The sequence below is a fragment of the Entelurus aequoreus genome, linkage group LG20 (genome assembly GCF_033978785.1).
Source record: "Entelurus aequoreus isolate RoL-2023_Sb linkage group LG20, RoL_Eaeq_v1.1, whole genome shotgun sequence".
In the NCBI taxonomy this organism is placed as follows: Eukaryota; Metazoa; Chordata; class Actinopteri; order Syngnathiformes; family Syngnathidae; genus Entelurus; species Entelurus aequoreus.
The window spans coordinates 5,398,392-5,422,625 of NC_084750.1; the positions used below are offsets into that span (position 1 = coordinate 5,398,392).

At 41.7% G+C, this 24,234-nt stretch overlaps 1 protein-coding gene across 4 annotated transcripts in view; it reads left to right on the forward strand.

The window, feature by feature from the left end:
• LOC133635871 (DNA-binding protein SATB1-like) overlaps positions 1 to 24,234 on the forward strand; it is a 167,252-nt gene that overhangs the window by 130,670 nt on the left and 12,348 nt on the right. For all 4 annotated transcript variants that reach the window (XM_062029276.1, XM_062029275.1, XM_062029277.1 and 1 more), the window contains 2 exons: positions 17,127 to 17,324; positions 22,794 to 22,949. In XM_062029276.1, the coding sequence (XP_061885260.1) occupies positions 17,127 to 17,324; positions 22,794 to 22,949 (354 nt within the window). The remainder of the gene's footprint in view (positions 1 to 17,126; positions 17,325 to 22,793; positions 22,950 to 24,234) is intronic.

A 24,234-nucleotide genomic window follows, 5' to 3' on the forward strand; every position in this document is an offset into this window, starting at 1 on the left:
AATGTGACCTTGAACCTAGGTAGGCCAAGAGAGAATGTGACCTTGAACCTAGGTAGGTCTGGAGAGAATGTGACCTTGAACCTAGGTAAGCCAGGAGAGAATGTGACCTTGAACGCAAGTAGGCCTGAAGAGAATGTGACCTTGAACACAGGTAGACCAGGAGATAATGTGACCTTGAACCTAGGTAGGCCAGGAGAGAATGTGACCTTGAACCTAGGTAGGCCAGGAGAGTGTGTGACCTTGAACACAGGTAGGCTAGGAGGGAATGTGACCTTGAACGTAAGCAGGCCTGGAGATAGTGTGACCTTGAACCTAGGTAGGCCAGAAGAGAATGTGGCCTTGATCACAGGTAGGCCAGGAGAGAATGTGACCTTGAACCTAGGTAGGCCAGGAGAGAATGTGGCCTTGAACACAGGTAGGCCAGGAGAGAATGTGACCTTGAACCTAGGTAGGCCAGGAGAGAATGTGACCTTGAAACTAGGTAGGCCAGAAGAGAATGTGGCCTTGAACTCAGGTAGGCCAGGAAAGAATGTGACCTTGAACACAGGTAGGCCAGGAGAGAATGTGACCTTGAACACAGGTAGGCTAGGAGAGAATGTGACCTTGAACGTAAGCAGGCCTGGAGATAGTGTGACCTTGAACCTAGGTAGGCCAGGAGAGAATGTGGCCTTGAACACAGGTAGGCCAGGAGAGAATGTGACCTTAAACCTAGGTAGGCCAGGAGAGAATGTGACCTTGAACGTAAGCAGGCCTGGAGATAGTGTGACCTTGAACCTAGGTAGGCCAGGAGAGAATGTGGCCTTGAACACAGGTAGGCCAGGAGAGAATGTGACCTTGAACCTAGGTAGGCCAGGAGAGAATGTGGCCTTGAACACAGGTAGGCCAGGAGAGAATGTGACCTTGAACCTAGGTAGGCCAGGAGATAATGTGACCTTGAACCTAGGTAGGCCCGAAGAGAATGTGACCTTGAACACAGGTAGGCAAGGAGAGAATGTGACCTTGAACCTAGGTAGGCCAGGGTATAGTGTGACCTTGAACCTAGGTAAGCCAGGAGAGAATGTGACCTTGAACACAGGTAGGCTAAGAGAGAATGTGACCTTGAACACAGGTAGGCCAGGAGAGAATGTAACCTTGAACTTAGGCGGGCCTGGAGAGAATGTGACCTTGAACATAGGTAGACCAGGAGAGAATGTGACCTTGAACCTAGGTAGGCCCGGAGAGAATGTGACCTTGAACACAAGTAGGCAAGGAGAGAATGTGACCTTGAACCAAGGTAGGCCAGGGAATAGTGTGACCTTGAACCTAGGTAAGCCAGGAGAGAATGTGACCTTGAACACAGGTAGGCCAGGAGAGAATGTGACCTTGAACACAGGTATGCTAGGAGAGAATGTGACCTTGAACACAGGTAGGCTAAGAGAGAATATGACCTTACCCCAGGTAGGCCAGGAGAGAATGTAACCTTGAACCTAGGTGGGCCTGGAGAGAATGTGACCTTAAACATAGGTAGGCCAGAAGAGAATGTGACCTTGAACCTAGGTGGGCCTGGAGAGAATGTGACCTTGAACATAGGTAGGCCAGGAGAGAATGTGACCTTGAACTCAGGTAGGCCAGGAAAGAATGTGACCTTGAACACAGGTAGGCCAGGAGAGAATGTGACCTTGAACCTAGGTAGGCCAGGAGAGAATGTGGCCTTGAACACAGGTAGGCCAGGAGAGAATGTGACCTTGAACTTAGGTAGGCCAGGAGAGAATGTGGCCTTGAACACAGGTAGGCCAGGAGAGAATGTAACCTTGAACCTAGGCGGGCCTGGAGAGAATGTGACCTTGAACATAGGTAGGCCAAGAGAATGTGACCTTGAACCTAGGTAGGCCCGGAGAGAATGTGACCTTGAACACAAGTAGGCAAGGAGAGAATGTGACCTTGAACCAAGGTAGGCCAGGGAATAGTGTGACCTTGAACCTAGGTAAGCCAGGAGAGAATGTGACCTTGAACACAGGTAGGCCAGGAGAGAATGTGACCTTGAACACAGGTATGCTAGGAGAGAATGTGACCTTGAACACAGGTAGGCTAAGAGAGAATATGACCTTACCCCAGGTAGGCCAGGAGAGAATGTAACCTTGAACCTAGGTGGGCCTGGAGAGAATGTGACCTTAAACATAGGTAGGCCAGGAGAGAATGTGACCTTGAACCTAGGTGGGCCTGGAGAGAATGTGACCTTGAACATAGGTAGGCCAGGAGAGAATGTGACCTTGAACTCAGGTAGGCCAGGAAAGAATGTGACCTTGAACACAGGTAGGCCAGGAGAGAATGTGACCTTGAACCTAGGTAGGCCAGGAGAGAATGTGGCCTTGAACACAGGTAGGCCAGTAGAGAATGTGACCTTGAACCTAGGTAGGCCAGGAGAGAATGTGGCCTTGAACACAGGTAGGCCAGGAGAGAATGTGGCCTTGAACACAGGTAGGCCAGGAGAGAATGTGACCTTGAACATAGGTAGGCCAGGAGAGAATGTGGCCTTGAACACAGGTAGGCCCGGAGAGAATGTGACCTTGAACACAGGTAGGCAAGGAGAGAATGTGACCTTGAACCTAGGTAGGCCAGGGTATAGTGTGACCTTGAACCTAGGTAAGCCAGGAGAGAATGTGACCTTGAACACAGGTAGGCTAAGAGAGAATGTGACCTTGAACACAGGTAGGCCAGGAGAGAATGTAACCTTGAACCTAGGCGGGCCTGGAGAGAATGTGACCTTGAACATAGGTGGGCCTGGAGAGAATGTGACCTTGAACATAGGTAGGCCAGGAGAGAATGTGACCTTGAACCTAGGTAGGCCAGGGTATAGTGTGACCTTGAACCTAGGTAAGCCAGGAGAGAATGTGACCTTGAACACAGGTAGGCTAAGAGAGAATGTGACCTTGAACACAGGTAGGCCAGGAGAGAATGTAACCTTGAACCTAGGCGGGCCTGGAGAGAATGTGACCTTGAACATAGGTAGGCCAAGAGAGAATGTGACCTTGAAACTAGGTAGGCCCGGAGAGAATGTGACCTTGAACACAAGTAGGCAAGGAGAGAATGTGACCTTGAACCTAGGTAGGCCAGGGAATAGTGTGACCTTGAACCTAGGTAAGCCAGGAGAGAATGTGACCTTGAACACAGGTAGGCCAGGAGAGAATGTGACCTTGAACACAGGTATGCCAGGAGAGAATGTGACCTTGAACACAGGTAGGCTAAGAGAGAATATGACCTTACCCCAGGTAGGCCAGGAGAGAATGTAACCTTGAACCTAGGTGGGCCTGGAGAGAATGTGACCTTGAACATAGGTAGGCCAGGAGAGAATGTGACCTTGAACCTAGGTAGGCCCGGAGAGAATGTGACCTTGAACACAAGTAGGCAAGGAGAGAATGTGACCTTGAACCTAGGTAGGCCCGGAGAGAATGTGACCTTGAACACAAGTAGGCAAGGAGAGAATGTGACCTTGAACCTAGGTAGGCCAGGGTATAGTGAACTTAGGTAGGCCTGGAGACGATGCGACCTTGAACCTAGGTAATAGATGCCATTTTGGGGTCCTTAATAACACACCATAATATACCATATGTTGAAGCACAGTACGTCTGACTATGGTAGCCGTAGTGTTCGGAAAATCCATCATGCGGTGCGACTTTGCAGCTTACCAAAGTCGTACTAAAACATTCTGATAGATTATTGAGCGCCGTGTGTAATGATCTATATTCTCAATGAAGCATCAGTTTTGGTGTAGCTTGCCAATGCTAGCCCATACTTGTTAGTGTCATGTATTGAACAGGCGTCAATTTGCAGTCCACACATATCTCTTATGTGTGACTGCCATCTACTGGTCACACTTATCATTACACCAAGTATCAAATAAAATTGCTTGGAGGTCGGTGAGCACAACTAGAATTAAAACGTACACTAGGTGCACTGTCCATTTTGGAGATAATAAAAGGATTTGAAGTGCGCCTTATAGGCTGAGAAATATGGTAGTTTGTGGATATTGTCTTTGTGATCACGCAGGACTAAATCATGCTTGATGAAAAGGTGGCTCTAGTAGTTTCCATGGCGTGGCCTCTTACTGCAATGCCCCTCCCCCATTGGCATGTGTGCGCCTGGTGGTGCCAGCTCTCTGCAGCAGGAATCTGTTGCCAACACTGAAGCAGCTGCTGGCTAACTAATCGCAAACCCTTGGAGAAATCCTCTCCCCGTCCCTCCATGTTCCCATCCTTCACTGGCATCCCTCTGCTCCTTTCTTGCTCCCTCTGACCTCTCCTTGTCAGTCTGTCTTCTCCAATCTTGCTCATTTTGCAACTCTCGCCGGCGTCGGACACCAAAAGGCCGCATTAGCCGAGGCTGTTTTGCATTCAGCAGCACGCCCGAGAACAGGGGGCTCGTTAATATTATTATCGTCATGATCATTTTCATCACAATGAGCAGCGCCGGCTATCATGCCTGTTTTCCCCACTTCTCGGGTGTCGGCCGTGCACGCTGGCATCGCTCCAAGATGCCATCAAGAAGCGCCGGGCTCGTTTGTCACCTTGAGGAAGACCAATGGTTTGCCGGGTGAATCTGAGGATGATAGGAATATGAAGCCTGTTTATTCCCCAGCGTTCCAACTCCCAGCATCCCTTTCCATTCCCACAATCCACTCTGGATGTTGGCGGGCTTACGTGTGCAGAGCCACCATGCAGCTGGCTCGCCAGAGCTGAAAGAGTCTCTGCAGAGATGATTTAAAGAGCTTTTCAATAAGTTCCCTACCAACGGCAGCCTTTGCATGGAGATAATAAATCTGTGCGAGTGATTCTTTCATCGGAATTATTCATAGCATGTTTTCTTAGGCAATAACAAACAAAACAAAAAAGTTGAAAAAGTTACTACTAATCTTTGTATAAAAGTCCTTTAAGTTATTTTTTGTGATGAAAAAAAAATACAATTATTACCGTATTTGCCATAGGGCGCACCGGATTATAAGGCGCACTGACAATGAGCGGGTCTCGGCAGGTTTATTTTCATACAAAAGGCGCACCGGATGATAGGGTGCATTAAAGGAGTCATACTATTATTCTTTTTTTCTAAATTGAAAACACTTCCTTGTGGTCATGCCATGAGATAGAGCAGGGGTGGGCAATTAATTTTTACCGGGGGCCGCATGAGCAACCCGAGCACTGCTCGAGGGCCACATCGACAATATTTCAATTAAATTTTGCTCAATATTATTTTTGATATATACCGTAAGATAAATAATAATAATAATAATAATTAATAATAATAGTAATACTTCAACATAGTGTGTGTAACAGCATTCCATGACTAATATAAATAAATTAACATTAATAATAAATGACAGTAAAATAAGCACACGTATGACTGAGGAGTCATAGTGTAACTTTGTGTGGTGTTTGAGTTGTCCGACTTTTTGTGTGGCCATAAACGCACCAGTGGTTTAGTGCTATGCGTGTTGGTGACAGATGACAAGTTGGTTTTGGCCTGGTTTGTACGGCAGAAAATGACTGGTTTTTCGAGATAGAATTGTTTTACTCATGTTTTTGGTGTGGTTATGGCCGAATATAAACAGTTTTGCTCAATAAATTGATCGATATAATTCCTGTCCTCGAAGCATCTCGATAGACGTTACAATAATTGAACGGTGTTCAATTGAACGGTGTTGACGAACACCGTTAGGGCCGCTTGTTGTCACTGTCACTCAAAGTTGCATTGCAAAATTACATAGAATAAATATGTTTATTTTGTTTAGAATTCAGATGGGATTTGATTTGGTGCGCGGCATATATTTGCTGCGCGCAGCGGACGCTTGAGCAGTGCGCAATTGCGCAGGCACGCACCTTAGAGGGAACGTTGCTTGGCAGTCCATGTCTTGTTGAAAACACGCCATTCTTCATCAACTTTTCTCTTTTTAGCGTCTCGGGTGTAAACCGTGCATCACTTGTCGCTGCATGTGCACCTTCACTCGCAGGTTACACACGGACACACGCCCATAAATAATACTTTTCAAAATAAAAGCAGCACAGTTGTATTGCCTCACGCGGGCCGGACAGGGACGCACAAAGGGCCGGATGCGGCCCGCGGGCCGCAGAATGCCCAGGTCTGAGATAGAGTCTTCTGGTGTGCCGCGGAAATTAACTTATTTCACATATTTGGGTTAAAAACATTTTTTTGCAAACCAGTAATTATAGTCTGCAAATTATGTGTTGTTGTTGTTGAGTGTCGGTGCTGTCTAGAGCTCGGCAGAGTAACCGTGTAATACTCTTCCATATCAGTAGGTGGCAGCCTGTAGCTAACTGCTTTGTAAATGCAGGTAAAAAGGTGTCTTATGCTTAAACCAAAAATAAACAAAAGGTGAGTGCCCTTAAGAAAAGGCATTGAAGCTTAGCCTACTGAAATCATTTTTTAAAATTTAAACGGGGATAGCAGATCTATTCTATGTGTCATACTTGATCATTTCGCGATATTGCCATATTTTTGCTGAAAGGATTTAGTAGAGAACAACAACGATAAAGATCGCAACTTTTGGTATCTGACAAAAAAAGCCTTGCCCCTACCGGAAGTAGCGTGACGTAGTCAGTTGAACATTTCCGCAAAGTTCCCTATTGTTTACAGTAATGGCGGCCAGAAGTGAGAGCGATTCGGACCGAGAAAGCGACGATTTCCCCATTAATTTGAGCGAGGATGAAAGATTTGTGGATGAGGAAAGTGCAAGTGAAGGACTCGTGGGGAGTGGAAGCGATTCAGATAGGGAAGATGCTGTGAGAGCCGGGGGTGACCTGATATTCAGCTGGGAATGACTACAACAGTAAATAAACACAAGACATATATATACTCTATTAGCCACAACACAACCAGGCTTATATTTAATATACCACAATTTAATCCCGCATAAAAACACCTAGGTGTTTGTTATGCCAGCTCCTAGCTACTAGCTCCCGTCCATATAACCCGCCAATACAATTCAAACACCTGCACAACACACACACTCACTTAGCCCAAAGGACCGTTCACCTAACCCAAGGTTCATAAAGCTTATATATTTAACCAAAGTTACGTACGTGACACGCACGTACGGGCAAGCGATCAAATGTTTGGAAGCGCAGCTGCGTACTCACGGTACTGCGTCTGTGTATCCAAATCAAAGTAATCCTGGTAAGAGTCTGTGTTGTCCCAGTTCTCTACAGGCGTCTGTGTATCGAAGTCCAAGTCCTCCTGGTAAGAGTCTCTGTTGTCCGAGTTCTTCGATCTTGACTGCATCTTTCGGGAATGTAAACAATGAAACACCGGCTGTGTTGTGTTGCTGACTTCCCTCGCAAAATACTCCGCTTCGCTCCGACAACTTTCTTCTTTGCTTGCTCAGCTTCTTTCTACATAATGCAATGAACAAATTGCAACAGATTCACCAACACAGATGTCCAGAATCATGTGGAATAATGAGATGAAAACAGAGCTAGTTTGTATTGGCTTCAATGGGGGAGCAATACCTCTGTTTCACTGGCTACGTCACGCGCATACGTCATCCTCCAAAGGAGTTTTCAACCGGAAGTTTAGCGGGAAATTTAAAATTGCACTTTATAAGTTAACTCGGCCGTATTGGCATGTGTTGCAATGTTAAGATTTCATCATTGATATATAAACTATCAGACTGCGTGGTCGGTAGTAGTGGGTTTTCTCATGAAAAACCGTCCGAACGGAACTCTAATAACTAAAGTTCCTTGGGTGAATAATGTAAGGTATGTTTTAGCGCTTTCATGCCGAGTTTACTGACAGATATAAGTAAGAACTTTACACTACTTTATATTAGAAATGGCAACAGCGGAGAATTAACATCCCATAACAAGAAGAAGCTTATCGACTATGGTGTCGCCACGAACTACAAAGGGCGGACAGGCGCAAATTTTCCAGACTTATGCAAATCCCAAATACACATCAACAAGTACCAGAATGTAAGAAAAGTTGCTTTTGCATAATATTCCGAAACAAAACGCCAGATAATATGTCTTACCTTATACACACACCATAATAAGCACAGTACAATCTATCATAGCTTACCAAAGTCGTACTAAAACATTTTGCCGTGTGTAATGTTCTATATTTTCAGTGGAACATATAAAATGTTGGTGTTGTTCACTTGAGTCATATTGCAGTCTACACGTACCTCTTATGTGTGACTGCCATCATATTGCAGTCTACAAGTATATCTTATGTGTGACTGCCATCTACTGGTCACACTTATCATTACACCATGTACCAAAAAAAATATCTTTGAGGTGGGTAAGCAAAACCAGAATTATTCCGTACATTTGGCGCACCGGGTTATAAGGCGCACTGTCAAGTTTTGAGAAAATGAAAGGATTTTAAGTGTGCCTTATTGTCAGAAAAATACTGTACTATAGCCGGCAGGAACTGCTGGTCTTGAACCCCAAGATGCGGAGATGGCAGGCATAGCGCAGGACAACATGACTTTAAAGGCCTACTGAAATGAAATGTTCTTATTTAAACGGGGATAGCAGATCCACTCTATGTGTCATACTTGATCATTTCGCGATATTGCCATATTTTTGCTGAAAGGATTTAGTAGAGAACATCGAAGATAAAATTCGCAACTTTTGGTCGCTGATAAAAAAGCCTTGCCTGTACCGGAAGTAGCGTGACGTCACAGGTTGAAAGGCTCCTCACATTTCCCCATTGTTTACACCAGCAGCGAGAGCGATTCGGACCGAGAAAGCGACGATTACCCCATTAATTTGAGCGAGGATGAAAGATTTGTGGATGAGGAACGTGAGAGTGAAGCATTACAGTGCAGTGCAGGACGTATCTTTTTTCGCTCTGACCGTAACTTAGGTACAAGGGCTCATTGGATTCCACACTTTCTCCTATTTCTATTGTGGATCACGGATTTGTATTTTAAATGAGAGTCGAGAACGCGAAATGGACATTCACAGTGACTTTTATCTCCACGACAATACATCGGCGAAGCACTTTAGCTACGGAGATAGCGTGATAGCATCGGGCTTAAATGCAGATAGAAACAAAAGAAATAAGACCTGACTGGAAGGATAGACAGAAGATCAACAATACTACCAAACCCTGGACCTGTAACCACACGGTTAATGCTTTCCAGCCTGGCGAAGCCTAGCAATGCTGTTGCTACGACGCCATTGAAGCTAACTTAGCTACGGGACCTCGACAGAGCTATGCTAAAAACATTAGCTCTCCACCAACGCCAGCCAGCCCTCATCTGCTCATCACCACCCGTGCTCACCTGCGTTCCAGCGATCGACGGCGCGACGAAGGACTTCACCCGATCATCGATGTGGTCGGCGGCTAGCGTCGGATAGCGCGTCTGCTATCCAACTCAAAGTCCTCCTGGTTGTGTTGCTGTAGCCAGCCGCTAATGCAACGATCCCACCTACAGCTTTCTTCTTTGCAGTCTCCATTGTTAATTGAACAAATTGCAAAAGATTCACCAACACAGATGTCCAGAATACTGTGGAATTTTGCGATGAAAACAGAGCTGTTTGTATTGGGATACAATGGTGTCCCAATACTTCCGCTTCAACCCTTGACGTCACGCGCAAACGTCCTCATACCCAGACGTTTTCAGCCGGAAGTTTCCCGGGAACTTTAAAATTGCACTTTATAAGTTAACCCGGCCGTATTGGCATGTGTTGCAATGTTAAAGGCCTACTGAAAGCCACTACTACCGACCACGCAGTCTGATAGTTTATATATCAATGATGAAATCTTAACATTGCAACACATGCCAATATGGCCGGGTTAACTTATAAAGTGCAATTTTAAATTTCCCGCTAAACTTCCGGTTCGAAACGCCTCTGAGGATGACGTATGCGCGTGACGTCAATCATTGAAACGGAAGTATTCGGACACCATTGAAGACAATACGAAATAGCTCTGTTTTCATCTCATTATTCCACAGTATTCTGGACATCTGTGTTGGTGAATCTGTTGCAATTTGTTCATTGCATTATGGAGAAAGAAGCTGAGCAAGCAAAGAAGAAAGTTGTCGGTGCGAAGCGTTTATTTTACGAGGGAAGTCAGCAGCAACACGTACACAGCCGGCGCTTCTTTGTTTACATTCCCGAAAGATGCAGTCAAGATGGAAGAACTCGGATAACAGAGACTCTAACCAGGAGGACTTTTTACTTCGATACACAGACGCCTGTAGAGAACTGGGACAACACAGACTCTTACCAGGATTACTTTGATTTGGATGACAAAGACGCAGACGTGCTACCGTGAGTATGCAGCTTTGGCTTCCAAACATTTGATCGCTTGACCGTACGTGCGCGTCACGTGCGTAACTTTGTTTAAATATATAAGCTTTATGAACCTTGGGTTAGGGGAACGGTCTTTTGGGCTGAGTGATTGTGTGTGTTGATCAGGTGTTTGAATTGTATTGGCGTGTTCTATGGAGCTAGGAGCTAGCATAGGAGCTAGGAGCTAGCATAACAAACACGCAGGTGTTTTTATGCAGGATTAATTTGTGGCATATTAAATATAAGCCTGGTTGTGTTGTGGCTAATAGAGTATATGTCTTGTGTTTATTTACTGTTGTAGTCATTCCCAGCTGAATATCAGGTCACCCCCGGCTCTCACAGCATCTTCCCTATCTGAATAGCTTCAACTCCCCACTAGTCCTTCACTTGCACTTTACTCATCCACAAATCTTTCATCCTCGCTCAAATTAATGGGGAAATTGTCGCTTTCTCGGTCCGAATCTCTCTCACTTCATGCGGCCATCATTGTAAACAATAGGGAACTTTGCGTATATGTTCAACTGACTACGTCACGCTACTTCCGGTAGGGGCAAGCCTTTTTTTTATCAGATACCAAAAGTTGCGATCTTTATCGTCGTTGTTCTCTACTAAATCCTTTCAGCAAAAATATGGCAATATCGCGTAATGATGAAGTATGACACATAGAATAGATCTGCTATCCCCGTTTAAATAAAAAAATATCATTTCAGTAGGTCTTTAAGATTTCATCATTGATATATAAACTATCAGACTGCGTGGTCGGTAGTAGTGGGTTTCAGTAGGCCTTTAATGTCAAAAAACAAATAGTGCAACTGGTAAGTGCACAGGCAGGGAAAACAGGAAACTGGCAAAAGGAAACAGGCAACAGGAAACAGGAGACAGTCATCGAGCCCTGACTGGAGGGCGAGGCAGGCATAAATAGTAGTCTGATTGGCAACTGCAACCAGGTGTGCCAGGCAGCCAATCAGGGACAGGTGAGGGGAAACGAGCGCTTAGGGAGACATGCAGGAAGTGGAGCAAAAATAAGAGTGCTGACAGGAAATAAACACAAACACACAGGAGAACCCAAACATTACCAAACTGTCAGGAACAATTCTGACAATAGCTGTTAAACAATGTCATTGTTATTAAATGATTATAAATGTTAAATTTTGTGTTTTATTCACAAAAACTCCAACCCAGACTTAAACTCGGCTTATTTGCCAGATGTAAACAGATACAATGTGATACATCTTCAATAATGACTTATGTTCATTTCTCTTTACAACGTATCTGAAAAGGAGTAGGAAGAAGCAAAGCTTATTTAATCCTACCCCTTGTCCAAGTCATAGCAATTACCAACACATTTGTCCTCTTCCTGTTCTGATCTTGGAATTGTCACAAAATGACAACACAACTGTTCTCTTAATAGTCAAGTCAGTCATTTAAATTACCCAATATTTTAACACAAATGCAACTTTATTGTGAAAATGTCTCCCAGGAACATTTTGAAGCGTGTTACTTGAATGCACGTCATTTCTTTGTTCCAAACAGTTTCATCTAAAGAAGGTTTCTGACCGTAACAACAAGCCACACCTGTCAGGTAACCATCCGCACGGTTAAGGTCAAATAGTATTCTGAAAATGACTTTTTAAAAGTAATTAATCATAGTTACTCGTTACTTTACCAAAAAAGTAATTGAATTACTAACAAAATTACTCTTGAATAAATGTCATTAAATACTAGGGAAAGTAATTGATACGTTACTTTAAACAAACCTTCAAATATCCGTCATATTCATTTCAGATTTGTTTAATATAAGAGCACAGTGTGCGTGTTTTTAAAAGGCGGGGCCTGTTGCCGAGTGACGTGTGACATCATCGAGGGTTTCAACTGACCTGCGTTTGTTAGCTTTAGCTATTAGCAGCGCACTTTATCGGCTGTGACGCCAGCTCTTTTGAATCTTTTCACTGGATTATGTTACATTTAGTTAAGAAAGAGATTAAATGTGCGTCCATGGCGGTCATATCTTCTTGTCAACAAACGGGGTATTGTTTGGACGGCAAGTTTGTCACTTCATTCATTGATTTGTTGTTCAATATTCCCATCGTGTGCGTGTGTTGTTGTCTGCTGGGTCACAGTGTGATGGTGCCTCTTCCTGTTTGATATCAAGTTCATGTTAGTGCGATACTGCTTGTTGCTTTCACTCGTAAAAAGATATTGTTGACATGAAACCACATCAAAAGAGTGTGCCACGTTACATCAAGCTATTGCTAACAGCGTAGTAACGGACATAAAAGTAATGAATTAGATTACTCGTTACTAGTAAAAGTAACAAGTACGAACACTTTAATATTATACATTAATGTCCATCCTTATTTTACCGCTTGTCCCTCTCGGGGTCGCTGGAGCCTATCCCAGCCTCAGGCGGGGTAAAACATAAATATTGGGACAAATATTTTGTGATTAATTGCATGCATTAAATCTCTGCTTGACTCTCAAGACCTAATATATTATGCCTCACCCAAATTCATAATTAAAATATGACTTTTTTTTAATGCACATGAATTAATTAGAGTTCAAAATCTCAACTAATTACCTTTTTATTTAAAATTCATTCCGAGACCGATTTATATATTTCATGATCTTTTCAATTATTTATTGCATTTTTGATGATTTGACTTATTGATGCTGCAGCGCATTCAAAAAGCTGCTGTGGAATGCAGGATGAAAGAGATGTCAAGATCCATCAAAGTCACCCGGCTGGAAGAATAAGCCGCCCGTGCCGTTAAATTAAATTAGATTAAATTAGATTTTGTTGTGCTTCCATGCTCTCCAGGTGCGCGTTCTGTGCGCTCTTTCTTTGGAGTTGTGGATTCTGCCCCTGCGAACCCTCTTGTGCACTTTGACCCGCACGGCGCATCGCCAAGAAAACGCAACTTCACTATAACCCGTGCATCAAAATAAACTACTGCATCAAATAGTTCCAGCTGCAGTAACACTCCCCTTTTCTCTTCCATTGCCATTGTCCGCTCGCAACCACGAAACTAACCAGCTAAGTACCTGATAGTTGTTGTTGTGCTTCTCTGTGCTTCCCCCGTTTGTGGATCGTTTTTTATTGGCCCCTGGCACATTGTAGGAATGCAATTAACCCCCCCAAAAAACAGCAAGGGGGGGGGGAAATAGAGCAAAAGTCATAATGTGAGAAAAATCTGGAATCGTGATATTAACAACTAGTAATTCCACAAAGCTATGTCTTAAATAGATGTGTTTGTTAGCCCGATTCAAAAGGTATTGAAGTGGAGTTCTCATTAGACAGGCCTGGGCAATTATTTTGACTAGAGGGGCCAAATTTAGAGAAAAAAATGTATATCTATTTTTAGGAACACTAATACAAAACCTCACAATAATGTCTGATTGAATGCTAAAAACTGTCAGGCTTGGTCAAAAGATAGGACTCAGATGCAGAGTAGGGATTAATTCGGCAGGCTTTTATTTTGAAAGCTTCCTTTCAGCTCCAGAGTCAGGGCAATTCAATATAGGCTATAACTAAACCAGTCGGCGAAAAAGGTTCCAAAAAAAAGGAACAACCGAAAATCACTCCGAAAGGAGGAAAACACAAAAGCAATAACAAACTATACTTAGCGACGTATATTCTATTAAATGTATTATAAACAAAAAACGATCCAACAGGAGGAAGAAACAATGGCTATGAAACTTCTACACTGTCTCTATCTAATCTAATAAAGGTTAACAAAAAATGTCACTCAAAAAAATTTAGGAAAAGGAAGAACTGTAGGGAAAACTAAATAACACAAAATCACTCTGCTGAGGAGGAGAAAAAGAAAACTCAAAATATCAACGAAGGAATTCAGGATCAAGGTATTCAAACACGAGACGAGGCAAGGCATGGACAGGAGGCTAGAGAGGCACAAATAAACGAGACAATCTGGCACAGAACAAAGGGAGGCGTGGGCTTCTAAGACACATGAGGGTAATGGGGAACAGGTGGAAACAATCAGGGGTCAGGGATGACGTCAGACTGATGACACAAAAGGAAGGGCAAGTGACCTGAAACGAGAGGAGTTACTTTTCAAACTAAAACATGCAATTCACAAGACAGAAGAAACCAAGACAAGACATCCCTCACCGCTGTGTGACAAAAAAACGTTATGACAGACCGCTTTAAAAAACGGAATGGAATTTTAAATTTTTTTTACTGAATGAGACACCCAGAATGTACATGAAAATAAAGAATGTGGGATTTACAATATTAACTATGAACGATAAAACCCTGAATATTGACAACATATGAACGTCACACCCCCTGACAATCAAGCTAAACGCAACAAACACAGCCAAATATGAATGCGAAGGATAAAAAAAAACAAAAAACACCTACAATCTGATCTATCACTAAGCATTACAACTTTTTTGTAAAAATCTCTTTCCACGTCTGTCCCTGACACCCGCATTTCAGGCTGGCCGCTCTGGAAACACTCTGTGGAAACGTGACCCCACCCACACTGTTTGGTGCCTCGTCTGAGCTGCTGTGACCTAGATTACCATAGTAACTATGTAGATTACCATAGTTATCCAAAAGCGCAGATTCCAACCATTGAAATTAGAGATGTCCGATAATATCGGCCTGGGGATATTATCGGATATTATGCTTTAAAATGTAATATCGGAAATTATCGATATCTTTTTCAAAAAGTAAAATTTAATGACTTTTTTTTAAAACGCCGCTGTACGGAGCGGTAAATACAGAGCAGTTGCATCTCCAAGTCAGCAGCCCCTCCCCTCTCCCCTCTCCCACACACAACACAGGAGTTGACGACTGCAGCATGAGAGGTTTACTGGCGACGCTTGATGACCTCATCAAACCGCCGCGCTCGGAGCATAACAACAACAAGAGTGTGTTGTTGCCGGTGCTGTAGCCGTGGCTAGCAAGCGAGCAAGCTCAGTGACTGACTAACGACACCATGTCTATGGTTTGGGATTATTTTAAAGTGTGTCTGATGGATAAAAAACTGGCAATTTGCAATGACTGCAAAAAGTTGGTTATGCGAGGAGGAACCAAGACGTCTTCCTTCAGCATTTCAGAAGCTCTGACTGACTGCTAGGCTACTTCAAGCACTCACCACTAGCTTGCAACACATTTTTGTTACTCATACAAATACGTTAGAGCAGGGCAGATTGAGCCCAGTTTATAATTTCCTGTTATACAGTATGCCAGGCAGTCTTGCACTAAAGGAGGACTATGTTATTGTTTACTTTATTACTCTAGTATACTCTGGACTGAAGCTGTGTGCCTTCATTGTTTTCGTAGCTGTTGTTTTGAGGCATGTTTAAAAAAAATAAAAAATAATGCACTTTGTGAAAGTCAAAGTATAGTACTTCCCATAGTTGTAGTGGGTATCAGGTTCATCTCAGGGAGAGCATGTCCCAAATTCCAAGCTGCTGTTTTGAAGCATGTTAAGAAAAATAATGCACTTTGTGACTTCAATAATAAATATGGCAGTGCCATTTTGGCACTTTTTTCCATAACTTGAGTTGAAGTTGTTCTCTTATTTTGGAAAACCTTGTTACATTGTTTAATGCATCCAGCGGGGCATCACAACAAAATTAGGTATACTAATGTGTTGATTCCACAACTGTATATATCTGTATCGATTGATATTGGTATCGGTAATTTAGCGTTGGACAATATCGGAATATCGGATATCGGCAAAAAAGCCATTATCGGACATCTCTAATTGAAATCCTTTGTATAGTCAAAGATTTACGGTCATTTGAAATTATCACTGCACTTCACAATGGCAGCTACAGTTTCCATCTTAAAGATCTGAAAAAATTATTTGGGAATGTCCGGCGGGCTAGATTGAATAGCTTAATTTCAGGTCTGTCATAAGATGTCTGTTCAATGAATCAAAATGTCACACAACACATTAGGGGTGTGGGGAAAAATCGATTCGAATTCGAATCGCGATTCTCACGTTGTGCGATTCAGAATCGATTCTCATTTTTAAAAAATCGTTTTTTTAATTTATTTTTTATTTTAAATGTTGTTGTTTTTTTGTTTTTAATTAATCAATCCAACAAAACAATACACAGCAATACCATAACAATGCAATCCAATTCCAAAACCAAAACCCGACCCAGCAACACTCAGAACTGCAATAAACAGAGCAATTGAGAGGAGACACAAACACGACACAGAACAAACCAAAAGTAGTGAAACAAAAATGAATATTATCAACAACAGTATCAATATTAGTTACAATTTCAACATAGCAGTGATTAAAAATCCCTCATTGACATTATCATTAGACATTTATAAAAAATTTTAAAAAAAGAACAATAGTGTCACAGTGGCTTACACTTGCATCGCATCTCAGAAGCTTGACAACACACTGTGTCCAATATTTTCACAAAGATAAAATAAGTCATATTTTTGGTTCATTTAATAGTTAAAACAAATGTACATTGTTGCAATCAGTTGATAAAACATTGTCCTGTACAATTATAAAAGCTTTTTACAAAAATCTACTACTCTGCTTGCATGTCAGCAGACTGGGGTAGATCCTGCTGAAATCTATGTATTGAATGAATAGAGAATCGTTTTGAATCGTGAAAAAATCGTTTTTGAATTGAGAATCGTGTTGAATTAAAAAAAAAAAAATCGATTTTGAATCGAATCGTGACCCCAAGAATCGATATTGAATCGAATCGTGGGACACCCAAAAATTCCCAGCCCTACAACACATGTATGAAAAATAGGAGGAAGTCATTTTCCAACAGGTTAGACGTGTTTCCTTGCAATCCAATGGACTACTCGTGTGTTTCCCCCAGGGCTTGCTGTCGGAGATTCTCCGCAAGGAGGAGGACCCTCAAAACGCCTCCCAGTCTCTCCTGGTCAACCTGCGGGCCATGAGCAGCTTCCTGCAGCTCCCCGAGGCGGAGAGAGAGCGCTTCTACCAGGAGGAGAAAGAGAGGAGCCTGACTGGATTTACGCCGAGCTGCAACAACACACCACCGAGATGCACGCAGGTCACACGCTCATAAACATGCAGAACGCGTAATGATGTTATATATGGAAAGAAATATGGCACTCCTCGGGGGCGTGTTCTTCTTCTGTGCATAATTACTATTGTGCAGCCTAATTCTCACTTTAGTGACAGCCTTTTTATGTCGCTGAAATAAAAGTTGGATGAAAATGCATGCCTGGACAAAGAATTAAGGGTGTGTCTCCATCACCATGGCAACCAGCCCTTGCACAACTTTGCCAGCCGTATACTGAAAAGTGAAAGGGTTTTTTTGAGGACAATCCTCTGAGTCAGCAGACTTCCAGCACGCGTATGTTGTGCTAACATTCCGACTGAGGCCGCCCGTTGCCTCGCACCGTTACCGTGGCAACCATCAATTAATCGGCGCACGTGGTGATCGAGCTAACGCTGCAACAGTGATGGAGAATGCAGCATCGGTTAGCTTGGACTGTACATACTGTACGCTCCTAGACCACCACAGTGTATCCCGCCAGACATGTTCATGGACTCAAATGGGAAATACTGATTAATATCAATTAGAGTTGGAGGCACTCAAAGTGTGACCTGCTGGGGGAGCCGTTTTGCATGCAATTGTGTAAAACGCTGATTAAGGAATGATTCCAAAGGGCGCTTCATATGACATTTAATTGCAAACTCGTTCCTAGTCCCTTCCTGCTCGGTCTCTGATGGCAATTCTAAATGTCCTCTGTGGCCGCAGCCATTCTGGCTCGATCCCTCGTCTACATAATGCAAAACCCAAAACCAGTGAGGTTGGCACGTTGTGTAATTCATAAATTAAAACCAAATACAAGGATTTGCAAATCCTGCAAATAAAAGATATTTAATGTTCGAACTGAGAAACTGAATTTTTTTTGGCAAACAATCATTAACTTAGAATTTAATGGCAGCAACACATTGCAAAAAAGTTTGCACAGGGGCATTTTTACCACTGTGTTACATGGCCTTTCCTTTTAACTACACTCAGTAAACACTTTTGGAACTGAGGAGACACATTTTTGAAGCTTTTCAGGTGGAATTCTTTCCCATTCTTGCTTGATGTACAGCTTAAGTTGCTCAACAGTTCTCCGTTGTCGTATTTTAGTCTTCATATTGCGCCACACATTTTAATGGTAGACCGGTCTGGACTACAGGCAGGCCAGTCTAGTACCCGCACTCTTTTACTATGAAGCCACGTTGATGTAACACATGGCTTGGCATTGTCTTGCTGATATAAGCAGGGGCGTCCATGATAAAGTTGCTTGGATGGCAACATATGTTGCTCCAAAACCTGTATGTACCTTTCAGCATTAATGGTGCCTTCACAGGTGTGTAAGTTACCCATGTCTTGGGCACTAATATCAGAGATGCTTGCTTTTGAACTTTGCGCCTATAACAACATGGTTATTTTCCTCTTTGTTCCGGAGGACACGACGTCCACAGTTTCCAAAAACAATTTGAAACGTGGACTCGTCGGACCACAGAACACTTTTCCACTTTGCATCAGTCCATCTTAGCTGAGCTCGGGCCCAGCGAAGCCGGTGGCGTTTCTGGGTGTTGTTGTTAAATGGTTTCGGCTTTGCATAATAGAGTTTTAACTTGCACTTACAGATGTAGCGGCGAACTGTAGTTACTGACAGTGGTTTACTGAAGTGTTCCTGAGCTCATGTGGTGATATCCTTTACACACTGATGTCGCTTTTTGATGCAGTACCGCCTGAGAGATCAAAGGTCCATAATATGATCGCTTACGTGCAGTGATTTCTCCAGATTCTCTGAACCCTTTGATGATATTACGGACCGTAGATGGTGAAATCCCAAAATTCCTTGCAATAGCTGGTTGAGAAATGTTGTTCTTAAACTGTTCGACAATTTGCTCACGCATTTGATTACAAAGTGGTGACCCTCGCTCCATCGTTGTCTGTGAATTACTGAACATTTCATGGAAGCTGCTTTTATATCCAAGCATGGCATCCACCTGTTCCCAATTAGCCTGTTCACCTGTGGGATGTTCCAAATGAGTGTTTGATGAGCATTCCTCAACTTTCTCAGTCTTTTTTGCCACTTGTGCCAGCTTTTTTGAAACATGTTGCAGGCATCAATTCCAAATGAGCTAATATTTGCAAAAAAAACAAAGTTTTGCAGTTCGAACGTTAAATACGTATCTTTTCTTTGCAGTGTATTCAATTGAATATAGGTTTAAAAGGATTTGCAAATTATTGTATTCTGTTTTTATTTACGATTTACATGACATGCCAACTTCACTGTTTTGGGGTTTTGTATAAAAATGTTTTTTAAAAATTCGATAAAATTCTGCATCGGGTCCCAATTTAGCCCTGGTGACCTGTACTCATTGAAATCAGGAGGTCAAATAATCATCAAGAATTAGAAATATCAGTCAGTAATATTTATTTGATTTATTTTATATTCTCCTAAACAGAATCCCATTTTAATCTGCGTTATAGTGTTTAATACTTTTTTAGGGCCGCTTTGTAATAAAATTAATCACAGGGTTGCTGCAGATTAATCTCGAATAAATATAACATTATTAATTCAAGCTAACACGATTTAATCAAAATGCACCAATTGTGACATTTAACTGATTTTCAGTCATCCTGCACGGCAGCCTGGTTAACATTTTAATTTGATAAATAATGAGGATGAATTAATACAGGGCTGTTAATTTTAACAGTCCTATATTTTTTAAACTTCCAATTCACTACATCCAATTCCCTTTTGTTATCTCTTGTTATATTTGAATTAGTGCTGTCAAACGATTCATTTCTCAAATCAGATTAATCATGATTAATCGCAGGTTAATCATAATGCAAATTAATTTTAAAAAGACCCCATTATTTGAACACAAATGCAAAAGGTTTCCATCCAAAATTAATTGTGTGATTAATCACATGAGTTAAATTGTTATTTTTGACAGCACTAATCCCTCCAAAAAAGAATCCCAATTGAATCAGATTAATCCCGCTTTTGAATTTAGATTAACTATGATTAATCACTAGTTATCACTCGCTTGCATAATTTAAATTAACTTAAAAAGGACCCCAATATTTGAACACAAATGCAAATTGCTTCAGGTAACCATCCTCGGTTAAAGTTAAGAAGAATGTGCGATCAAAATAATTAGCGTAATTAACTCTTTAATCTTTCCCCCTAATTTTAATCTCTGTTGTACATTTTGATCATATTTTTTGACGGCTGATTTGTAATGAGATTAATCACATGGTTGTTTTAGATTAATTTCTATTCATGACAATTAAATATACATTTTTAAGTCACGCCAACTCTATTTAGACAAACTGCCCCAAATGCGTTGCCATAGACTTGCAGCTAAATTAATTGCATTAAAACTGTCTGCAAAGCACTTTGTGTTGCATTTCTTTAAAAATGGCTTCATAAAAAAGGTTTGATTGATTGATTAAATACATTTCAAGACGATTAATAAAGATGGATTAATCTGCATTAAAGCGTTAATTTGAACCGCCATTTTACTGCATTCATTCCCTTTTGCTATTACTCATATTTAACCTCTAAAGGCCTTAGTGGCCACATGCGTGGACAGCACTTTTTAGCTTTTATTTCCACAATTGTGTACACTACTGAATTGGGGTCTTATGCAGACATATGGACACTTATACTGCCATCTGGTGGTGTCAGAAAAGTATAACATACAATGGAATTTGGGAAAAAAATTGTAAAAATAAAAATGTGCATGAAGTACACGTTTGTGTACTTATGGACTAAGTACATCATATAAAAAGATGATTTTTAGTTTTTATTCTAATTAGGGTCCAATAAGCCCAAATAGCAAAGATAAATAAAAAAAAAAGCATGTAAACAAACATCTTGGGCCTTAAGAGGTTAAATTAGCACGGTCATATAATTATTTTCTTTGAGTCGGATTAATCACACTTTTAAATTTGGATTAATCGTGATTAATCGTAGGTTATCACTGGCTTGCATAATCTGATTTAATAAAAAAATTAGCCCAACACAAATGCAAAATGCTTTCAGATAACTATCCACAGTCAAGGTTCAATTGCTTGCTTAAAGGCCTACTGAAAGCCACTACTACCGACCACACAGTCTGATAGTTTATATATCAATGATGAAATCTTAACATTGCAACACATGCCAATACGGCCGGGTTAACTTATAAAGTGCAATTTTAAATTTCCCGCTAAACTTCCGGTTGAAAACGTCTATGTATGATGACGTATGCGCGTGACGTCAATCGTTGAAACGGAAGTATTCGGACGCCATTGAATCCAATACAAAAAGCTCTATTTTCATCTCAAAATTCCACAGTATTCTGGACATCTGTGTTGGTGAATCTTTTGCAATTTGTTTAATGAACAATGAAGACTGCAAAGAAGAAAGTCGTAGGTGGGATCGGTGTATTAGCGGCTGGCTGCAGCAACACAAACAGGAGGACTTTGAGGTGGATAGCAGGCGCGCTATCCGACGCTAGCCGCCGACCGCATCGGTGATCGGGTGAAGTCCTTCGTCGCACCGTCGATCGCTGGAACGCAGGTGAGCACGGGTGTTGATGAGCAGATGAGGGCTGGCTGGCGTAGGTGGATAGCTAATGTTTTTAGCATAGCTCTGTGAGGTCCCGTTGCTAAGTTAGCTTCAATGGCGTCGTTAGCAACAGCATTGTTAACCTTCGCCAGGCTGGAAAGCATTAACCGTGTATTTACAGGTCCATGGTTTAATAGTATTGTTGATTTTCTGTCTATCCTTCCAGTCAGGGGCTTATTTATTTTGTTTCTATATGCAGTTAAGCCCGATGCTATCACGTTAGCTCCGTAGCTAAAGTGTTTCGCCGATGTATTGTCGTGGAGATAAAAGTCACTGTGAATGTCCATTTCGCGTTCTCGACTCTCATTTTCAAGAGGATATAGTATCCGAGGTGGTTTAAAATACAAATCCGTGATCCACAATAGAAAAAGGAGAAAGTGTGGAATCCAATGAGCCAGCTTGTACCTAAGTTACGGTCAGAGCGAAAAAAGACGCGTCCTGCACTGCACTCTGGTCCTTCACTCTCATGTTCCTCATCCACGAATCTTTCATCCTCGCTCAAATTAATGGGGTAATCGTCGCTTTCTCTGTCCGAATCACTCTCGCTGCATTGAAAACAATGGGGAAATGTGAGGAGCCTTTCAACCTTTGACGTCACGCTACTTCCGGTACAGGCAAGGCTTTTTTTATCAGCGACCAAAAGTTGCAAACTTTATTGTCGATGTTCTCTACTAAATCCTTTCAGCAAAATATCGCGAAACGATCAAGTATGACACATAGAATGGATCTGCTATCCCCGTTTAAATAAAAAAAATGTCATTTCAGTAGGCCTTTAATCTGCGTTTATACTTATTTGAGGCAATATTTTTGTGATGAACCACATCAGTTAACTCATTCTTTTAGACAGCCCTAATTAAATGGTTCTCTCTCTCTCCCTGCAGGCCAGACTGTCCCCAGTAACGGTGGAGCGAGCTTTGAGGACGGACAGTTGCATCCTCCACGTGAGCTCGTCCATCTATGACGAGATTCAGCAGGAAATGAGGCGCGCCAAGGTGTCGCAGGCCTTGTTCGCCAAGGTGGCCGCGTCCAAGAGCCAGGTACGCCTTTCTGCTGGTCGAAGGACCGACGGTCCACTCGTTTGGCACCAAACGAGTGACAAAGTAGCATCTGGGCAGGACTAGAAATCCTATCCATCAGCAACATTATTCGTTGGATCATTAGTGCAGCACACCGCCACTAAGTCATTACTTTCATAGTCGCCATTGAAAGGAAAATACAAGCACACACACACGCACACACACGCACCCACACAAACACACACGCACACACAGCTTGCTTATTTATGACCATATATAGTGTAGCATGTATGCATAAAGTGGAAAGCAGGCACGTTTATTGTTCTCCTATTTTATGGCAGCCCTATAAGATGGTTATTGTTTTTGTTTGGAGGATCGTTTCTCTTCATGGACAAAGGAGGAAAACATCTTTTTTCTCTCTCTTTCTCCTTCTCTTGATGAATTTTGTATCATCGAGATGCATGGAAGTCATTCAGCCGTGGTCACAGTGACAGCAGCTGGTCCAACACCCCCTTAGGTGCTTCTTCCTTGGCTTTAGAGTACTACTGTAATAGTACTATTATACACTATTAATTAATATATTCATATCATCATTATAATCCTAAATATACTATAATAGTACAATAATAATACTATATCATAATTATACTATAATAGTACTATAATATTACTATGCTACCATAGTGATACTATAATAATATATGTATTAATATAATCATAATCATAATTATAGTATAATAGTACTATAATAATACTATGATATCATAACCATACTATAATAGTACTATGATACCACAATGATACTGTAATAATACATATATTAATAACATAAATATACTATAATAGTACTATAATAATAGTATGATAGTACTGTGATACCATAGTGATACTATAATAATAAATATATTCATATAATCATATAATAGTACTATAATAATACTATGATATCATAATTAAAGTAAAGTACCAATGAGGTGTAGCGAAATTATTCTCTGCATTTGACTTATCACCCTTGATCACCCCCTGGGAGGTGAGGGGAGCAGTGGGCAGCAGCGTTGGCTGCGCCCGGGAATCATTTTTGGTGATTTAACCCCCAATTCCAACGCTTGATGCTGAGTGCCAAGCAGGATAGGTAATGGATCCCATTTTTATAATACTATAATATTACAACAATAGTACTATAATACCATAATGATACTGTTATCATACATATATTAATACAATAATTTTAGTCATAATTATACTATAATAGTACTATAATAGTACTATGATACCATAGTGATACTATAATAATAAACTACAAAAA